The sequence below is a fragment of the Anopheles gambiae genome, chromosome 2 (assembly GCF_943734735.2).
Source record: "Anopheles gambiae chromosome 2, idAnoGambNW_F1_1, whole genome shotgun sequence".
NCBI classification, from domain to species: Eukaryota; Metazoa; Arthropoda; class Insecta; order Diptera; family Culicidae; genus Anopheles; species Anopheles gambiae.
The window spans coordinates 85363335-85386106 of record NC_064601.1 but is presented as its reverse complement, the minus strand read 5'-3'; the positions used below and the strand labels follow the sequence as shown (position 1 = coordinate 85386106).

The 22772-nt window shown below is 39.8% G+C and overlaps 1 protein-coding gene across 1 annotated transcript; it reads right to left on the bottom strand.

Annotated features, from left to right (window-relative positions):
- Positions 1-784: 784 nt before the first annotated feature.
- Positions 785-21289, bottom strand: LOC1276194 (probable Ufm1-specific protease 1). The gene is made up of 2 exons (XM_315510.5): positions 20579-21289; positions 785-2859 (listed from the first exon to the last, which is right to left on the bottom strand). Exons 1-2 carry the CDS (start codon positions 20705-20707, stop codon positions 2317-2319), a joined length of 672 nt encoding a protein of 223 aa, XP_315510.4. The 5' UTR covers positions 20708-21289; the 3' UTR covers positions 785-2316.
- Between the last annotated feature and the right edge of the window lie 1483 nt (positions 21290-22772).

The following is a 22772-nucleotide window of genomic DNA, read 5'->3' as shown; positions in this document are numbered from 1 at the left end:
CCTCCGTTTCCCTAAAAAAACCGAACCTCTTTCTCCCTTTCAAAGGCAAACCCATACACACACACATTGTTACAGTTTAGAAAGCATTGTGTAGTTTATCGTCCGTCTAACTACTAATATCAGCGTTGTTCGGGATCATATTGGATTAGCAAAAGCAAACAAAAAGTGTATGCAGTTGGAAATGGCGAGAGAGAACAAAGAACAAAATAAGAAATGAACCGAGAGTAAACAAGATGAAAAAGTGGAAAATGGGCAAGAGGCGAACGAAAGATGGCATCGATTGCAATAAACACCCAAGTGCGTGCAGAGCAAAATGCAAACTAATGTGTAAGAAGCCATAACAAAAAGCAAAAAAAATAATAAGAAAACAATTATCAAGCAAAGATATTTAGCAAAGTTGGAACAACAACAAACAAGTGCATACAAAAATCTAGATAACAGTATGTTAACAACAACGGTGTCAAAAGAAAACAACAATATTTGAAAATAGGAAGAAGAAGGATAGAAAACATACACACAAAAAACACACCCTTCTCCTCACATGATGCGCATACCCCTTTTAAAAACTGAAAACTTTATACATAACACTTCCCTTCCCCTGGTTAACGATGGAAAATAAAACTCCCCACTACACCATGCCAGAAATAAAATAACAACAAACGTGTCTGTTTCACTCTGTACTTTCCTATTGTAGTTTGTAGCTCTTTTTATTTATTTGTTTTTGTTCTTACCTGTTTTTTGTCTTTTGTTTTATTACATTCTTTTATTATATTAAAACACAAAATTACGTTATTTACGGTAAATATTTATTTCTCCTTTTGCTATCTTCATCTTTCTTCATCGTTCGTTTCCGCCCTCTCATTGAAAGGGCACGGAACGCGAACCTACCTAACGCGCGCTATAAATACATAACAACAAAAATATCTTTAACATATTTGTCTACATCGTTTTCTTTATGTGTGTGTTAGATTTTCTACATGTAGTTAAAATAAAATAGTTTTACACATCTTTCTGTTACATGACGCACACCAAACAACTTCAACTACGCTAGAGAAAATGGTTAACTACATCAACTTCACATCCATGTGTGTGGGTATGCCTCTTTCGGGTTTTTTGTTTGCTATTTGAATTAATTTCTTTAACTGTTTGTTTTTTTAGACAAAAAGTTGTTTTTTTTCTACTTCGGTTTCCTTCTTTTAAGTTTTCCATTCGAACTCAACAGCTTGTGTGTGTGTGTGTGTGGGGCAGTGTTTGGTGGTGATTTGCTGCATTTACTACTGTTGTTTGATTCTCATCGCCTGTGTTTGGGAACTTTGCGAATTATTTGTATGAGCTGTTTTGATACTTCCGTTTTTTGTTTTTTTTTACACTAATTGTACGTTTCTTTTGTTTTACGTTTGTATGTTTTCACTACCGAATTGTAACACCTAATTTATGGCAAACGTCGACGGGTTTGTGAGATGAATTTGATACGTTATGTATGTTGATTTTACACCTTTCGTTTTGAGACATACCAATCGTGCGTACGTACGTAATTTCTCTTCTCGTAATTGGTCCCTTTGAAGGATAGTTTTCGCCAAGGGGGATTTGGTATCTTTTCATTAAATTTTTACCAATGAGCCACACCGATTAAGAGAAAAAGGGGTTCAATTTAATAAATTCGTATCCTTTTTGTGTTCTCTTGAAACGTTGCAATGGCTGGATAAAAACAGAATTACTAACTGTGCTGATAACATAATTAATCGTTCATCGTTTGTGCTACACACATCATTTCCATTTTTCCTAAACACGATTACATTACAGGCTACGATACGATAGAAGAGATAGAAAAGAAATACGCATTCTTATACTAATTATTATTCTTTGCTTACTGCTGCCGTAGAGCTTCTCCCTTCTAGGGAGAAAACGATCACGCGCGATCACCTCTGCCACTAATGGCGCAGATTAGATTTGGACTAATTTTCTTTTCTTTTTTGTAATATGCTTGGATATATATATAAAGTTATAGGCAGAGCGGAGTTGATTTTGCTTAATTCACTAATAAATAAACGTTCGTCACCTGGGTCTACACGTCCGATTAAAATGGCCAATAAGGGACGGGATAAAAAGAAACTTCCAACACCAACAACCGTTCTTGACGATCTTGGTGTGGACTCACTTGCATCGTTAGAAAACGCTATTGTCCAAAAAAACCGGGGAATAGAAAGCTCTGCTATCTCAGACCCCAGATTACCTGTTTTGTCCTCTGATGCGTCGTTCTATCCTCGCACACCACCACAATGATATGATGAAAGCGTTACCATGCGATTACCACTCTTACGCCGCCAGCTCACGGCTCTTCAGCATCGGCAGGCACAGGTTGTAGAACGAACTGTCGACAAAGTCTTCCACCTTCTGCCACTTGACGTACTCCTTCGTGTACAGCTCCTCCTTCGTCTTGATGCGCCCGACAAAGTGCGGATCGACCACGAGCAGATACACGTCCTGGTCGACGCTCACGTGGATGCCGGCGATACCCTTCGAGGCCGCATCCATATCGCCCCCCATCATGATCAACCCACCGTACTGCTCGAAGTAGTCGCGCAGTGTGTCCGCATGCTTGGCGATGCTGTCGCTGCGCGCGATGTGCAGCACCTTGCAGGACACGTCGTACAGCGTGTCGATGACGTAGATCGCCTCGAGCGTGCCGATCCATTCGCGCGACCCGAAAAATCGTTCCGGCTTGTCCTTGATCTCGACCAGCGTCTGCTGGATGGTGGGAATGTTCGGCACCTCGCCGGACGAGGCCGTCTTTGGTGGGCCGTTGGCGATGATCCACGAGCAGATCGATTGCAGCGTACGGTAGCCACAGCCCCAGCCCTGTCGGGTGAGAGTTCAGAGGAAGAGCAGAAAAGAGAGGAAAAGAAGCATTAGAAACTGTGTGTGTGGTTATTTCATTTTGATATTTTATTAATTTTTGCTTCGTTTATTCAACAATTTTGATATCTTGCTAGTCTTAATTATTTGTGTCGATTGTTTCATATTTCTCGTTTGTTTAGTTTAGTTTTCCTATTAGAGTGCCTTGTTTTGTCGTTATCGTTTATTTGTTATTATTATTCTTGTCTGTTGCATTAGGCTAAACATGAGATAGATATAAAATACAATCGTAACTTTTATGCTAACCTAATGCTAATAGACGCTCATACAATCGAAAAACTATGGGCCTTATTAAGACTTTTAGATGACAAGGTAAAATCCAATACAAGGAAAGAGTCAATAAAGAGTCCAACAACTGTGAGAACCCCCCGAAAAATCCTGTATATCTTGAACTAGATCTCGGAACGTGAATATTTGTTTTATTAAGAAGTCTTGGTGCATCCTGTATTGTCGCATCCATTTAACAATTTACTCAAGAAAATCGCTTTTGCCTTTTGCCTCGACAATTTGCTATGTTTTCTAAACCTAGTAGCAAGCATCTGAATCTATAGGGAATCTCAGAACTGTTTGGTCATCTTAGAAATCTTGTGTTTAGCATGTACTTTTTCAATTCGTTTTATTTAGCGATCCGCATAAGGGCACCACACTACAGCAACTAACTCTAATATAGAACGAACGTGACTAACAAATTTCATTTTAATATACAAAGAATCATTAAATTCACTCATCATTTTACGTACCAATCCAAAAGCCCTATTGGCTCTACTTATTTTACCATTGTAGTGGTCACACATTGATAATTTGTCATCTAGTAGTACACCTAGATCACGGATCTTATTGACACGTTGTATTTAAAAGCCCGTTTATACAACAGTGACACAAATGTCTAGGAAGTTAATAGTACACTAGCACACCAAACAAACCCTAAGGTGTAGTAAAATATCACAGTTTCTATCACTACTTGCTGGGAGAAAAATGTTTAGGTCATCAGAATACATTAAAACGCTGTCATGGGATAGCACATATGAGATATCGTTCACATAGAGTAGAAATAGTAAAGGGCCACGATTGCTTCCTTGTGGGACTCCCGATGTATTAGTGAATTCATGAGAACTCTTTTCACCGAATTACTAATCAGGTACGAACAAAGCCACTATTCGGACGAAGATGGGAGGCTTAGTCTTTCGATACACTGTCGAAGGCTGCCTTGAGATCAGTTTCCCTTTCCCTCTAACCATGCTGCTCAGACACTGCGATACAAATTCATCTAAATTAGAGCTGTAGAGCTCTAACGTAGAGGCATGAACCCATGCTCTCTGGAGTGCACCCACGACTCCGATCCGACTCCGACTATTGTTAGTCCGATTCCGACTCAGGCAAAATGGAACCACTAGATCCGCGTCCCGTGGTCCCGTTGTACAGTCGTTAACTCGAATGACTCAATAATATGCCCGTCATGGGTTCAAGCCTAGTATGGACCATCCCTTCATAGCAAGGATTGACTATTCGTCGTTCGGAGTCGTTCAGAGTCGTTTAGTGTCGTCTGAGTCGTCTGAGTCGTCCGGAGTAGTCAGGAGTCGGCTAGAATCGATCGGAGCCGGGATCATTCGGAGTCGTCTAGCGTCGAACGGAGTCGACAGGAATCAGAGTTGGTCGGAGCCAACAGAGGCCGTGTGGCTTGTGATCAGATATTTCCTTTTATTGTGTTTTTTTGTCACTTGTCACTCCTGATGACTCTGAACGACTCCAAATGACTCCAAACGACTCCGGACGACTCCGAACGACTCCGAACGAGTCAGGACGACTCCGAACGACTTCGACTCCGAATGACTCCGAACGACTGCGGGTGATTCCGGACGATTCCGAACGACTCCGAATAAAGTAAGGCCGACCTACCTTCTGGAGTCGATTCCGAATTTATCGGAGTCGGATCGGAGTCGACTCCGGATTTTTGCCAACTTTACCCATCACTAGTCTGGACCTGGGCAAATGTACCGTCTTTATTGTGTAAGTGTGAGTATTATTTCATTTTAAGCTTCTCGTTTCCTATGAAAGTTCTATATTCTATAAAAGTAGGGTTTTTTTCTTAATTTTGTTTAGTAAAGCGAAATTAGTAAACAACCATACAATAGGTTTGAAATGAAAGTATGAAGTTTGATCTTTGGAGTTTACTGGATTGTTCAATTCAATTCTAACTGACTCTCTAACTGACTAATGGAATGTATTATTCTTTTTACCATATTTCATTGTTCATGTGTTTCATTTGTTTGTTCAGTTTTTCTGCAAGAGATCTGTTGTTTTATTTGTTTTTGTATTGTTTTTTAACTTATTTTTTATTATATTTCATTTATAATACTCATACATTCATTTGATGAATATACCTCAACTGTACCTAATGAGCTAAATTCCTAAAATAATTTCACATGCTGTTTAGTGAAAAAAAAATTAAAAAAAAACATTAGCAAAGCGAGCGCAACCGAATGGTCTGTTTTTGCGGCGAAAAATAAACAATCGACTTCCAAACTTTAATAACGTCATCTAGGTCACACCCCGTGGGTCAAACGAAACAACATGTGACCGTGGGGAAGGAAACGGATCCCTTTACTACCTACCCCACACCCTGTTTCCCTACGATTCTTCTAAAGTGCAAACAACACAACCCGTCGAATGTTTGACAGAAGATGGCGCAGATGATGATATTGATGCATGCATCCATTTATATACCCGCACACACACACATGTTTTTCGGCACACTCCATTGAACAGAACCCCGACCATCATCCAAATAGAACGATGATAGCCAGGGATTGCATTGGGAGAGGGAGGGTGAAAAATGAAAATTGATTCCGATTCCGTGTAAATAACTCGACCGTGTGGTGTGGGACCTGTGCACAGGGCACAGATGGAGGAAAGAGCGAGGTGAAGGAAGCGAAAAACAACATGGCTTATGACGTAAGTGGTGTCTCGAGAGCAGAAAAAACAGGAAAATTTGCCCGCCGATTGGATGCTGACGGGTTTGGCCGAAGAAGCAACGCAGCATCATTTCAATCCACTTCGCCACGCCGCGTACTTGTGGGCGATGGAGAGCCGGTGGGCGCGGAAAACAAGCGTGTGTGTGTGTGTGTTTTCACTGCAGAAGCACTGCACTTTCATCAACTCAAGCGCAGAGTCCCCCCGAGACCGAGACCGAGACCGTGTCAAGGGTTGGGGCTATTCGCGCTGAATGATCGAAACTAGGGGAGAATCGCAAACGAATGGAGAAGTACATTATTTTAATGTCGATCTACGCTTTCGGCAGCGATTTAATGATCACGTTACTGATCGTTTTGATACAATATTATGAGGGCTTTCGACGGGGTTTCAAACGACGTTCGGGATCCGATGGATTGGGTTGGCAAACTGTTGAAAAGGGGAATTAAAATCGCTTGATCGCTGTGCAATTAGATCTTCCTAATTGATTGTAACGATCGATCTTGCAAGTAAAGATCGAAATAAAACAGGATGAAAAACAGTAAACGAAAACAAAAAGTTAATTAGAACAACACTTCAACCACACGAACTGAATTAATAAGTACATATAAATCGACAAATTATAAAGGTGGAATTAAAAAAATACAAAAACATAGCAAAGTTTAACAAAAAACGAATGAATAATAAAAAAAGATTCAATAAAGACAATTAAAATTAATAAACAACCATATAATAGGTTTGAGATGAAAGTATGAAGTACAAAAAGGGTTTAAAAATATCCCGAAATAAAATAAATTAAAACTGCTTATTACAAGTGAAGCTTTAACTATAAATTTAAGAAAATAGTCAAGACTTAAAAATAAAACTGTGAACATAATAAGAACTGTGAAACGGGTCATAAAAAACAAAACAGTTGCAATAATAGAATGAAATAAATACAAACACATTAGTGAGAAAATAAAATACAAAACTCAACAAAACACGACAAGGAATTGACAAATTATACCAATGAACAATATTAAGAACCCAGTTCGAGTAAAACCATACAGTGTGAAACAAGAGTTGTAAACAAACACAATAAATCAACGCTTATAAATGCATTAAAACGCATTACAAAAGACATAATTGATGCCACGTACAATTGCAATTACACGTGGCTAAATTACGCATATAAAAGTCTCCACTGGCGTCACGGCAATGGCAAACAACTTGACAAACCATTTAAACTTGTCGATCATCACACCACACGCAGACAAGAAATAGCCACACACCGTCAAGGCCGAATATAGTTGTGACGGTCAACCGCCTTCCCCCCGTCCCCCCCTCTTTGTTTGTTTGTACGATTTGCATTGCAATGCATTTCCGAGTTGGTCTGTGTCCGTCCGTCCGCCCGTCTGTCAACTCGGTTGTGGGAGCTACATTTTAATTAATGTTTTCACATTACCGCCCCAGCAGCCAGCCAACCAGCCAGCTAATTGTGGTTGGTGCAGCTAATAAATAATTACCAAGAACCAAGATGCGCTTGATGGTGCATCCATCAGTTTCGGAACGAATTGATGCGAATGACTCAGAAGGAACTACACTTTTGTTTGGAATTTTCCCATCTCGATCGAAATTATTGAGTAAAAATAGTGAGTAATTTTAATTGCTTCACTGACGACACCTCTCGTCAACAATATTGCTTTGTAGTGTCTTATTAAAGGGTTGTATGAAGACGTCAATTTTCAGACACATTCATCGCCGAGAAAGAGCCGTAAAATGATCGTTCAAATCAATACAGTTCTATGGTTTTATGTCCCATTATTCTTACACTCAGACACAAAGCACAAACAAACAATCAGTTTTACTTCCTCGTAATTATTAAGCTTGATTGAATATGCGAACTGTGCGCTTCACATCCGCTCGTTCTTTGCTGCTTTGCCACTGTGCCCTGTCTGCACTCGACGCGAAATGCTAAATTCCTTACTAATTCGTACCGACTGACACAGCGCGCCCACTCGGTGGCCCGTGCTAAGCCGTGCTAAGTGACAACAATTAGCTAATTATCTGCCTTCTGATTTACGTCTTATGGATGCACTGGACTGGATGTACGTTTCCACGAATGCCATCCGCTTGAACGACCCGGGGGGAAAAAGATCCCATCCACATGACTCACTTACCCAAGCGGGCGAGCTCATAGGATCGGAATGCTGGCACTCTATGCCTCTATGGTCGACGAAATCTTGTGTGAAAAAGGCGGAACAAATAAAGCGTAACAACCATTCGGACTGCACTCCATTGGCGCCGATCCGAGTGCGTGCTTTACCCCGGTTTTGGGCCCAACCAATCGATTGATGTATCGGCGTGTGTTTGTGTGTTGCTTTCCATGAGAACTGGCACACATGATGGGGAATGGTGTCCACGCTTTCCTTCGGGCAGAACACGCTCCCCGTCGTTGATACATGTGGCCACACGTTTTGCTAAGCCGGTTTACTTTTATTTTGCCTTTTTCGCGTGAGAATGGCAAAGGCTACCGGTACAGATGGATTGAAGATGGATTGAAGTGGTGTTTAATGGCGAAAGTGCAAGCCCTAGAAGAATGGTAAGCCTTTGTTTTTACTGACAAGAAAGAGAAGAATGATTTTTCGTCCTATTTTTGAGAAGAATAAATGTTTGATGATGTTAATAGGAGATATTTTTAAATTTGATAATAACAACTAAACGAGACCAAACAATATAAATATCTTTACGAATGAAAAAGATGCTCAAATGAACACATATTTATACAAATTTGTCAACACATTGAAATCAACCAAAAAATTTACATTCTAAACAAAACAAAAGAAAATAAATATAAAAAAAAAATTAAATAACTAAACCGAACAGAAAGATCAACGAGACAAACGAAAAGAAAGACTACTCGTGAAAAGTGTAATAATACGAGAACCAAATATATAAAAAAACACCAATCTAACATAGGATTTTCAAAAATATTTTTGAAAAATCAAACGCTTGAACTCAAAAATATAAAAAAAATAAATAAGTAAAACAGAACAGAAAGATAAACGAGACAAACGAAAAGGAAGACTACTCGTGGAATGTGTAATAATACGAGAACCAAATATTTAAAAAAAATACCAATCAAACATAGGATTTTCAAAAATATTTTTGAAATTACCACTAAAATCAAAGGCTTTAGTTTAGTAGAGTTCCTAAGGTTAGTTTTTGAAAAGAAAACAAAACAAAACAAATGGCTTGAAATGATTTTCATGCCATCTTCCAATAAAAGCAATTGCAAGATCATTATTTTATTACCCTTTAGCTTCAAATAGACAAAGACGTGCGTAGAATATTACTACTCTTAAGATTTCCCTTTTATGTTTCACCTTTGTTTGCCTTAAATAGAATGGCGGCAAATCATCATCCCTATTGATAGGGTAGTGCCTGATCTAATAGATTTGCCGTGTGCCGAGTTTCAATAAACCCTGCTTCAATGCAAGCAGAAGCGCGAGCTTATCTCAACCAGAACGCACTTTATTGTCATAGTAACCACGGCGATGGTTATTCTGCCATCACGCATCAACGCGCATGCCAGAGCAAACAAAAGGCGGGGGAAAAAAGGGCAACGCCAACTCCGCATCTCACCGTAAATCCGTGTGACGCAACAGCGCAACACGATAATCTGACGAAAGCGAATCTGACACCGCGAGCTAATGGAACGCTCCAACTCTCCTTCCAAGCGGCGGATTGACGGATGATGTTTTTTTTCTGTGTCAAAGATTTGTCCGGTGACCGTTTTGAGGAGTAACCTCAGGAAACTGCTGTTGTCGTCATCGTCGTCATCACTACGATCGGTAGCAGTGCACTACTCGTCACCGTGTTCATCACAGCGCTTCGGATGGTTGAATGACCCAGAGAGTGGTGGTCGAAGGCTCGGTCCATCCACCGGAAGCAAGTAATTGGCCAGGCCAAGTGTCCCGAGTGATGGTTTGTTGCTTGCTCGGTCGCTTCAGCTGAGGGATACGTTTCAATTAACTGAAATAAATCACACACCGCCTCGCCTCGAAGGGACACACAACCCCTCAGCGCCGTGCACCAGCCGGCGTTCGCCCTTTAAACTGGGTAAATATTTTTCTTTTTCATTCACATGCCCACGTCTTATGGATGAACTGAGAAAACAAACCAAACGGGGCAACTTGTTAAAATTGACAAGTTTGCACGATGAAGCAATCTTAAGCGTGTTGATCGTCTGTTTGGAGCATATCATCATTGTGTATCAAAACATTGTTGTCAAAAGTTTCAAAATTTAGGCTAATTAAGCTTCAGGTAAGATTAACAAGAAACATAGGACCAACAATGTTTTCTGAGTAATTATGTTTTTACTGCGCAACTCTGTGATACAGGAGTTTGCCAGTCGTTTTGCGATGTAGCCTGCATAATTTGCATTTTGGTTCACCCAATATAGAATAAGAGTTGATATGTTTAAAGTAATTCATTAAAACGTCACTATTCAGGCTCCCTGAGGAATAAAAACCCTTACTCATAGTATAACGGATTGGCAGACGAAGACGCAAGACCATTACCGATTTCGTTCGCAAAACTGTTGTAGCGCTGGATTAGTAAGTAAGTACTTACAGGGTTCTTCGAGTCAATTTCCAATGTCACCAACATTTTTCATGACTTGCGAGATTTTTTTCAACAAATTTCAAATGTTATACTTGCTTCTCAAACATTTTTCAGTTCTTTCGTATAATTTTCAACACTTTTCAAGCTGGATTGTGTTTGACCGTTCTCTATGGTGAGTTGAAAGTCATGTGGAAGAATTTAAATATTATTGTGATACAAATATAACACGTGACAGATGTTAAAAAACGTCTTGCAAGCGATGAATAATGCTGTGCACATTGGCTTGGAAGCCCTGTATAGTACAAGGGCCGTGTTTGTGCTTCGTCACAGATAAAATCGAATGCTGCGTCCGACGAGATCAAAAATCCAAAAAACGACGAAATTTCACGTTATCTGTCAAATCCCTTACAACATTTTTGACAGGCCTTCCGATAAAATCGCATCCGATGCAGCACAGACACGGCCCTAACTACGCAACACAGTGTACAAAACAACCGGCTTGTGTCATCTGTCATCTGTGTCATTAATAATTGAATAACTTTGTTTAATCGTACTTGTTGATATCCATACTTGCTACTTAAATTGCAATTATGGGTTTAGGGCTGAAACGGTCCCGAATGAGGTTTGAACTATGTCGTGTGGGATTTTACTAATACATCTATCGATTACAACAGGGGTCTTCAAGCATACCATACCGGTAGGTGCATTGTTTGTAAATTAACTTTTTGAGGGCCATTTTAATTTAGCAGCTAATGGCTAAATGGGTGAACATTCAAATAAAGCTTTGATAAAAAAACACAATGCTGAAAATGTCAAATTTATAGGGTAAATGTACCTATAGTGGTGGTAGTACCAATAGTGGTGGTATTGCACTAAAATGCGGTTCATACGGCAAATTACAAGTAATTACGTTATTTACGTTAGTGTGAAATGTTCTTTAGCCTTTTACAAAGGGTTTAAAAGTTAAATGGGGCCATTCCGTTGTTTAGTGACCGAAAAATCCATTATTTTGTGAAATGTGTCAACATTTTTCCAAAATCCTTAGGATTTCATAACGAAACTCATTTTTCTGTTAACGTTCTAAATGACTACATAACCACGCAATCACAAGTTTTACAACATAATTGTTATGAAATGTTATTGTTTTACTAAAATTATTTGCCTTTTGACCATATTTATGCATTTTTAAGTGTTTTTTACCATAGTGCCATTATAGGTACACAAAACAGGCATGTTCCTATAGTGGTTATAGTTATAAAATCAATAAAAACAGGTCGTTTTAGATTTTTCTGAGGAAATTTTTGACATGTCGTACTGTTTTCACTAAAATAAGCAAAAGAAATAAGTTTTGTGTAGGTAATTTACCAAAAACAGGCCAAAATTCGCTTATATGGTTGAAAGAAAAATTAACTTCAAATCAAGCACACTCTTCCGGGTGTAGGTTGACAACAGGTGTGATGCAGTACTTTAGTGAATAGTTTCATTAATCAAATTTATACATTTTGTTACGATCAAATTACGCAAGAAACCAATATTATGGCAGTAATCCTTGCTATTCATACCAAAACAGCTTCGAAACTAAGTTTCATTGATATTATACACCGTTTTTGATGCATCTTTGTTTACCACCACTATAGGAACACAATACGACGACTATAGGAACCATACCTCCATTATAGGTACAACGAAGCTGTCACTAAAATATGTAGTTTTTCGTAAATTTTATGTATTTCATGATAAAAATGTTTGTGATTGCGTAGATAAAACATATTCCAATTGGTTTGTGTTAAAATATTCAGAAATTGTCCTTCCTGACACTTTAAATCCATTAAAACACATCGGCACCACTACAAATTGCACCACTATTGGTACATTTACCCTACACCATTATTTTGCTGAAACTTTCACCATATTTCTTCTTTAAATAGTAAAAATATTTCCTTTATTAGAAATAACCGCATTTGGTGCGTGGGCAATGTAGAGTGCAATAGCAGTGACAGAGAGGGACAGCATATGCAATCGCAGAGAGAATAGGTTGACAGTTGTATATTGAACCGAAGACGGGCGAATAAATACAACACCGAACCAGAACTCTACAGGTAACAGTTTGGAGATCCCTGGATTAGAATACCGAGGCAGGTGATAAAAACCCTAACATCACACGATGAGCCAGGTGTGAATTGAATTGAAACCCCAATAAGTTCCACAGCCAGGTCTAATGGATTCCACTTGAGCGACCGTTGACAATATTGATTGCTAGTATGCAACACTCTTTTTCTTATGTCAATGTTTGAAGATCAATTTCAAATCCTCCTAAAACCATGTTGGCTGTGGAGCGATACAATTTAAGTGAATCATGTTGACATTTCAAGGAAAATGCGAAAGAATAGCGTGTGCTGCAGCTTGACATTCAGCGAATTAGATCCGCTTCGCATTGATTTTGGAGAATTGATCCATTTCCGAGCCGCTGCATGATGCATCATTTGCTTCCCGCGTACGACACGAGTTGTTACATATGTGTAGGAATAGATTAGTTAATTCTTCCGATGAATTCGATAAGGTAAGATGATGCACCTCAATCCTATCGATTACGTCACATTCCATTGATAAACAGCGATTGTTGTTGATAAAAATAATACTTAGAACGTCTGTTGAAGCCTTCCAATCACAAATCTGAAGATAAAAATGACGTAACTTTTTGATAAACAAAAATGCAATACTCTGTTCCAGCTGTTCCACTACAACTTTACCTTCGCTTGACAAATGCGCTTGACAAAGGAAAGGAAGACAAAATGCATCCCCCCCCGCGGTGTGCCATTACACAGCCGTTGGAGGTTTCCCTCGCTCATTTTTCGACCATGTAAATTATACATCCACGATCACATTTCATTCACAGACCATGACAATGTATGGAAACCACATCATCCGCCCCCTCCCCCCCTCCGTCCGTCCCTTTCTGACAACGGTGTGTTAAACGGACAACAAATCCCCTTCCCCATACGTAAGTGTGTACTTCTTTGTGTATCGGAAATGCTTCTCCGTCTTGGGCAAGGTCGTTTCGAGCCACAAAACACACACACTGGAAGAGACATAGTGACGCGGGAAGCATCGATCACACTGCACCATTAAAGATCGATCGGTCGTTTCTCCAAGATAACAACGGTCACCGACTAGCCCCGATGATCGTCGTTGCGTGTCTGACGCGGTGTGTAGGAAGTACTAAGCACAGAGCACACTGGAACTGGAACTCATCGGACCGGTACGGAATTTAGACACCTTTTTTACGTAACACGCGCTGCCTTTTCCTTGTCCTTCCTTCTCCTCCCCTCTCTCTCTCTCTCTCTCGACAAACTGCAAATGTCAAGTCGGGAAATTAATTTCAAACCGTAGGGCAATCTAGAGGCAGCAGCGCCATTACTAATGCACCAGGCGCACTGGTTGCACTCTACCCAAGAAGTCCACTAAACACGCCACCAGGAAACCAGGAAGTTGACGTTGGGGGTTGGAAATTGAACCCAATCGATCGAGCGATGTGCCTGCAGCAGCAAAACAAGCTCCGCACACGAAGGGAAGTGGTTCAATGTCATTCTACGCTGGTATGACACAAAGAGCACAAGTGACATTAACTCGGCCGATGCGAAGGTGCGAAGGTGGTGGGCGCAAATCTTTGTTTTGCCATGCGTGCTGCTAGTTCAATTCCAATGGCCTGATTCGATCGTGAACGAAAGATCGTCCCAATCGGGTCGAAGGCTAACGAGAGCGAGAGAGAGGGAGAGAGAGAAGGTTCAGTGTTATTACACGCTTGAACAGCTGTAGCCTCTTATCGCCAAGATGGATCGCTAGTCGCCTGGAACGAAATGTAGTTAATTTTCTAAACAAACGGAGAGTGTAGGGGAGCGAGTGAGTGAGTGAGAGAGAGAGTGAAAAAAAGATGGAAAACAGTGTGAAGGTTTGTTTAGTTTGGCGAAGCATAAATAGGGAAAGGCACTAACACAATTGCAGCAAACGAAGTTGATAAGCAAAAAAAACGATAAATGTCTTGCATTCGAGTTGGCTGTTGAAGTTGTTTGTTGATTGTCATAGCTTTCGGTTGTGATATGACTAAGCAGTTTCAGTTGGTTCATTCATTTAAGAATAATACCTTTTCGGTATTGTTGATACTAGCTATTGCAATTCGTTGGGTATGCTTTAAGACGTTCAATTGAAAAGCTCATTTCATAGACTAATTGGTGGAATTTCTACATGCCCCATGGCTGTGACTAAACGATCTTGCTGATTCATTAATACTAGTTGGTGTTTAAAGTTTCCATCGATCTAATCAACACCTTTTTCTCATTTCTGTTTCAAGCTTATTACATGACTCACTGAAACAGAACTTGATCTTGAGCTATGAATGAGCGCATTTGACATTTTGAAAACACTCAATGGACCTGGGGTCCATCGATCTTAATTGGGGTTTTATCAGTACATCAGCCGCAACTGAGCCTATATCATGCAACTGTTGCGAGTAGTGTTGAGAGATTCGCGATTTGGAAGATTCGAATATTCAATCCAAAAAAAGATTCGATCGGATCGGATCTCTTGAAAATTGGACTTAGATTGTTATAGGAATTGAGATTGGGATCGGAATTGAGATTAAGATTGAGATTGGATTTGATTTTGGGATCCGTATGAGATTCTATTGCGATTGGCATCGAGATTAAGATTGAAATTGCGACTCTTCTGCAATTAGATTGTGATTCCATTAGGATTGGGATTGATTTCGACTTAAATACAATCCAATTGGATCCAGGTTTATTTGGATTACTTGGAAATTGTATGGAAAATCCCAATGATAAAGGATAATCGCGCTGATCGTTACAATAAAACATACATTTTTTAAAAACATTTTTGATGGAGTAAAACGTTAATAATTGAAGAAATGGTTTATAATTTGTACCTATGTCACCTCCTTCCCCCCCTCCACTCATTACAAACTAAATGGGATTCAGTTTCAGAAATTCGAATCCGAAGAAGGTTGGGATACTAGTTGGGAGGCAACAAATTGTGTGATTCAAACAAACTCTAAGATACTGGACTAAATTTTGTCTAATTATAAAATGATTTTTAGTTAGAAAAAGCAACTTCTGGGCCTGTAAAGTCTAGCGCATCTCATGTTTTATGAATGTATTTAATTTAAATAGATTCCTAAGTATCTTTGTGTGTCTCAAGTAGTGTGAAGTCGAAGATCTTCACAGTGAATCTGTAGTTTGTTAATCCTATTCAGAGTATTCTGTTTGATTCCTTCTTTAAAATCGTTTATTTTCGTTTCGTTTGAGCTGTAAACTATACGATGATTAATTTATGCTAGTTTTTTGGTGATTGCTATTTGTTTTTGCAATCTTCACAACCATCTTGGAGTATTCGAATTTGAGGAACTACGCTGTGTGTATTCATAGATGTAATCAAAGAAGAAATCAAAGTATATTAAGTTCGTGTATAAACCATTATGGAATGAATTAAAGAGTCACCAATAGTCAGCAAACTTACTGGAAGCTTCATCTAATCATTCAAAATGATCTACTGCACTAAAAAGTACTTCCCAACAGAACGTTGTCAGTAATCTTACCCAATCCATCGAATCACGATCAACAATCGCAACTTCCTCAAGATGCATTTACTATTCCACGCAATAAATCAATAGTACGCAACCATAAAAACCTCAACCACCCACCCACCCATTATCACCCTGCTCCTTTCCACCACTTCGTTTCGCCGGACATACACTGATTTATGTGGTCTAATAGGCCGGGTAAGTTAAAGAGACACACCGCACACCGCACGACTATTACTCGTACTCGTTGCTGTACCACACTGGCCGGTATGCATAATTGCCTCCCAGCGTTTCGCCTCTCCTCCATTTCAATGTCCTTTACATAACTTCAGCATAGCATAGCAGTGCTTTTTTTTTGCAACAAACCCCAACCTCGACCTCACCAACACAACACGCAAACCTTCACATATCAATCGCAGCGATAATGAAGATGATGATGGGGCTGAGTTCAACGCAGGGCAGTGTGAAGCACAGAGGCGGCAAACGTCCTCACCTCCTCCGCTACGGCAACATACACACGTGGCACACGAAGGTTAATCGGTTGCGTTTAAAGCAACCCAGAACGAAAGAGGGAGATAGGCCGCGCTTCTTTTCTTTCTCTAAACACATCATAATTCGCATTGGAAACGCGTATAAACAACAACACAGAACTGACCATAATTTAGTGACGATATATGAACACATACACACACACACACATGCACATGACGTTGCAACAACTCACACGTGGGGAAAACACGGATGGAAAAGGGCAGGAAAAGCGGGAACCGAAGGCCGCAGATTTTATTTTCGTTTCGGGTTTTTGGGAATGGTTTATTGCTTACGAATTGCGATTCGTTTCTTTGCAACCTTTTTTTTTCTTTTTATTTGGCAGCCTATCAACAATATTTTATCGAGAGCGTAAAACACTGCACCAAAAGAAAACTTTCCTGCACCCTCCCCCCCGCTCCTCCTTCGGTACAGGTGTTTTCTGTTTGCAGTCTTTACGCAGTGTGATTGTGCGATGAAGCAAAAAAAAAATGCAATTAATTTACGGAAAATTTACGGAACATATTCTGTTTCCTGTTTAGGTGGATTTGTTTTTCCATTTGCTTCACGTCTCTTCTTGTAGTGGACTGCGGCGACAGTGCAGAGTGTATGAAATAAGCATTATTTTTGAATATTCCCTTGAGATCAGGCACAGTTAAAGGGACATAAAATGGTACAACGAGATTTATTTTTTTTTTTGTTCAAGAAAAAAATATATAAATTTATCGCATTTTAAATTAAGTCTCTAGAAGTGTTTTATTATAAATTGCTACAAAAAATTAAGCTTTAAAAATATCATCCATTTAAAAATAAAGCCTTCAATTTCAGTGTTTGATTGCTAGAACCTTTAATTCAATTGTTTTAGTTGCATGTCGCCTCTTGTTTTTGTTTAGAATTTGCATCATTTCTACATTTAGCTGATAACATATTGCTGCTTTCGGTTATGTCTAATAGCATACTACGATTAACACGCACAAAATACTTGAATTTACTTTACTAAACGAAGACCCGGGGAGTGTATTTCAAATAATAGGTGAAAAGTATAAATGAGTGATGCGTGAGTTCATTCTTCCTAGTAATTTGAATCATACAGGGGTTTCCAAGTCACTTTCGAACGTAAACATTGCTATTCACCGCGTGTAAGATGTTAATCCACATCAATCTAATATTTCATTTCTATCGTCATATTTTTTAATTTTTTCGGCATGATTTTCAACACGTCTCAAGCTGGATTGAGTTTGACAGTTCTTTGTGATGTGTTAAAAATCATGCGTGACAATTGAAATTTCATTACGGAGCAATTACAGCTGTCTAAAAACTTCTTGGAGGCGGTGAATAATGTGTGCACATTCGAAAGTGACTAGGAAAACCCTGTAAAAATTATTCATACTGAAGTACACAAATCCATTTACTACTCCTTGGTGAATACTCAACTCATTTAGTCTCTGTTCAGAATAATGATTTTTTGTATTACAGGGTTTTCCAAGTCAGTTTCGAATATAAACATTGTTATTCATCGCAACCAAAATGTTTTTCAACAACTGTCAAATAGTTTATTTGTTTCAAAATAAAATTTCAGTTTCAACATATGATTTTCAACACATTACAAAGAACTGTCAAACTCAATCCAGCTTGAGACGTGTTGAAAATCATGCTGTAGATTTTAAAAATTATTATGATGGAAATGGAATGTCAGATCTATGTGGAATCACATTTTGCATACAGTGAATAACAATAATTACATTTGAAACTGACTTGGAATAGCCTGTATCTGGGTTGACTAGAAATTTATTCTTTTTGGATTCTGCTGATTGTGATCAGTGAGAATAAAATTCAAAATAAACTGGGCTATAGTAGATAGTGAGCAAAAAGCTCTTGTATTGATTTTAATCCATACATTCACTTGCAGGATTTAACTCATTCTGACACAGTGCATACATATCGTTAGTATAAAGTGCATTTATCTTCAAGTAAATGTAAATTATTATTGTAAAGATGCAAAAAATGCACGCTTAATTATCAATTTATCCAGCTAATATTGCACGTAATAAATTGAATTGAATTGTTTGCGTAAAATACTTCGTACAACACAAATCAGTGTAATTATTAGTTGCGTCCCATATCGCATTTAGCACACTGTACGGAAACCTCCTCCAAGGAAGGGAGCAGCAAATCCACCACCTTGCACTGCAGAGAACGATACGTCAGCAGGCGGTGAAAGACGAGTTCGATGTGCTGCAGTACTGCACGGTGACATTGGACTAGTTGCAAGCAAATAGAGTTAAAGAGAGGGTGGAGGGGGGGACAAACATAAATACACACAAACAGCAAAGACAACAAAACCAACAAAAAAAAATGGTAAGGAAATAAATGTGCCCTACAAGGTGCGCTACCATCGTTTCATCGTTGTGTACACCGTGGCAGAAGAGGAACCAATGGAAGGCAATATACGCTACTAAACGGGGATACGACGACCTAGTAAGCGCACGTGAAACATGACACAATGCTCATGATGGAACAGTTCTGGAGGAGGAAACGTTCGCAGTAGGCTTAGGTAGGTCTGTACGTGAGTCAGTGTGGGAAAAAGGAAGCTAAAAGGAGGGTGAGTGTTGTGTTGTGAGGATACGGTCGGAAAATGAGTTGAAAAATGGTTTAAAAAAAAGGAGGCCAAACACAAACCCCCCACATGCAGGGGTGTGCAGGGAAAGCGTGGCCGAGTGAGGCATCGGCATCGGACACGGCACAACAATACACTGGGCATATGGGCGGCAAAAATCAGCAATCAACAGTCGGCGAACGAAAAATCTGAGAAGATCTTTCTATTAATAGGAAAATCCAAACACGGGTGGAAATCTCGGGTATGTATAACGGAGGCGTAGATGTCGGGAGAAAGGAAAGGCGCTGTAGGGTTGAGAACAAATACACACACACACACACAGACGAGGACGAAGGAGAAAAATTGCACTTTTACCGAGGTGGGCAGGCGGGAGGGGTAGGCACTTCTTTCCCATATACACAACGTACACACCCTTATGAGTATGTCCTCGAACGTTGTTGTGTGGTACTGCTTCAGCTGCTGCTACTGCTGCTGCTGCTGCTTGAGCAGACCAAACAACGGGGGAGCCAAAGTGGAAACAATAACACAACAGTGCGGTTCCATTTTTAGCAGCGCCAGCCAGGATGACATCATGGCAGGCGTCTGGAACACACGGGGTTCGCTCCATGAATTCGTAATATTTGTTTGGCATTGTATTGGGTGGAGTGTACTGGAACTTGAGTGACTTAAGGGAAAGGGTTAGTCTCAGAATAAAAAAATGGAAAATTCTCTTCCTGCATGCATTTAAGTTGTGTTTTTTTTCTAATGAATATCAATGTAATACTACTTTAAGTAAAGGAATGATTTTGAAACATCCTGCTTTTATCGCCTCATGAGTAGCTTATGACGAGAATGACGAAAAAAGGCGTAAAGAATAGTTAGCTTATCGATCTGTACTGCTTTTTCCTAATAAATGTTTGAGTTCAGTACGATAAATCTTTCTGGAAAATAAATAGAAAAGATTCCCAGTAATTCGTCAGACAGATGATAACAAAATTCGACTATTTGCTTTCCTTATCAGCGCTAAACTTACATTTCTGGCTGATAAATCGTCTATTGCATTGCAACGAAAAAGCCTTAGATAACCAAACTTTGAGCGAAAACGATACGCTGTGGGCTGTGTCTATGTAATAGATTTATAGACTAGATGAAGTCTTCTCAGAAAAGTTATTAATTAATGATTTTGAAAGAAACTGTTTCTCTCCTTTAATGCCAAAAAGCACTCCTTACTGTCTAACAGGCAGAACAGGTGGAGGCGTATATATTTCCCAATTTTCTTACAACCGAAACCACCCGCACGAATCCACCCGAGTCCTTCGCTCAGGTGGGGGCCCACATTTTTTGCAGCAGCAAATTGGAACACGACCTACCATATCCTGAAATCCGTCACACCCGTAATGGTAGTAGTGGTAGTTGCCGCGCATCAGAAACGTGTTTCCGTCCGGTTTCGGGGGCTCCAGATTGCTGTGCACGTTCAGTAGCAAACTTTTCTCCTCCATTTCGCTTGCTTCCGTCTCTCCCCTCACTCACTCACTCACTTCACAGGCACGTGAAAATTGCACTAACAAACCAAAAGGGAGCCACACACACACACACTGCGTACCTGATGCCTGTTTCACTAGCGTGAAGGCTTTCACTTCCCTTACGCAAATCGGTTGCTGCTCCCTTCACGATCGCCTTCAAGCTCACCACCACCGTTTTGTTTACTAATAAATGGCTTCGACACCGAACCGCGCGGGGCCAATCGTCACACGACACAATCACGCAATCAAATCTTCCGCCCGACCGAATAAAAGGGCTTTTGATGCCGCGCAGTAACCACCCTTACGGCACAGCGATGACGACGACGACGACCACACAGCACCGAACTCCTCCAGCTGACGGGCAACGAAATAATTGGACGCGCCTTTCCGACGACGACTACTGCTGCCAGCAACTCCAGGGAGATGAATATCGACCAACGCGCACTTTCTTCTCGCGACTGTGACCGCGGCCCTCGCCGTTTTTGTACCGTGCGGTTTGGGGGTTGACTTGACGCTGGCCGAACGCTGGTGGTCGCTCTCTGTGTTTCTGACACGCGAGAGTCGTTACGTGGAGCCAGACAGCAGATTGGGAAGGGAGCAGTAGGAGCGAAAGAGAACGAAACTATTGTAATGCGAGAGAGAGAGAGAAAGAGTGGGTGAGAGAGTAATTGGTAGAGTACGGATTTGAAAAAATAGATGCTAAAATATAGTAATTCTATAATACTATTTTTATTTTTTTAATGAGGTTGTTTTTAACCATTTTCCAACAACTATGCCATGAATGGAAAACATAATTACCACCAGTGGCACCTGAGACGATTTCCGACTATTCTCACTATTAACTGTACTATTTTCTCAGCGCAGATGGTTTCCGACGTCCAAAACGGGACCAACATTTTAAACTTATTGAGCTTGTGCAACTCATGACGTTTTATGTGTTTCTTAATTCACATGAACATTGCACCAGTTTTCGGAACTTCCGTGTGTATATTCCACCAATCGCATCCAGGAGAGAGAAAGATTAAAATGAGAGTGGCGAGAGCGTAGATTCTCTGGAAAACTGAAAACAAGTTGTTGCTACAGTTGCGTTTATACGCGTTAGTCTCTTTTTTAATCTACAGTTGGAATTCAACAATTTAGCACGCGTTTTAGTTGGTATGCTTTGTTAATTTAACGTGCCATAGTTTTCTGCTAGTTCAACTAAAACACATACGTTTGTAAGGAAAAACAACCGGATTACCAGAAAATAATCATTATACTAAGTCTAGAATACACATACCAAGTGCCTGAATACACTAAACCAGTGGTCTCCAACCTCGGACCACTTGTGCAATCAAGATTAAAATTTCAACAAGCATGTCTAGAACAATATTAGAAGCTTTCTAAAAGTGTTGAATTAAAATCAATAGATGTGGGCCGCGATAAATGTATTTTCAAAACCAAGTGACAAATCAATTGCATTTGAGTACGGTATTTTAACGTGTATACCCAAGTGCCACACATCCACTAAACGGGTTCTAAACGGGTTCTAAACGGTTCTAAACCTAAAAGGAATCTAAAAACAACTTCGTTTAGCAGACCGTAAACGACTGATGCATTCTAAAAATAGTAATAAAAAAGCTGGTTACGCCATCTGCTGGTGGGATAACCACACAGTGGAGCTTTCCTCGTATTGACGCTTTCTGCTTCCCTCTGTACTGTTGTATGATTTTGCATTGAAATTATTCATCGCTAGAATTAGAACGGTGATACGACCCAAGCGCCACAGATTAAGCTTAAACGACTGGAAAATTGAATATCCATAGAAAAAAAATGAAAGCTCCACAGCTTCATTGGTTTGATTAATAGATGGCGTATTAAAACTGATTATTATATTGCTATCCTTTTCTTGCAATGAGTTTCGGCAAGTTTCATCTTATCATGACCTATATAGCCTTCTAACTTTCCGAGCAAAAATCTATATAAATGGTCGTGTGGTCAGATACGTGGGTATCAACACCAACGACCATTACTCAAATCTCACTTGCTTCAGTACTGGTGG

Excerpts from the sequence above, each read along its gene's own strand:
- LOC1276194 (XM_315510.5), bottom strand. The coding sequence starts at position 20,707 with ATGGAGGAGAAAAGTTTGCTACTGAACGTGCACAGCAATCTGGAGCCC. Across the intron at positions 2,860-20,578 it reads GTGACGGATTTCAGGATATG|GGCTGGGGCTGTGGCTACCG; the intron begins GTAGGTCGTGTT and ends CTCACCCGACAG.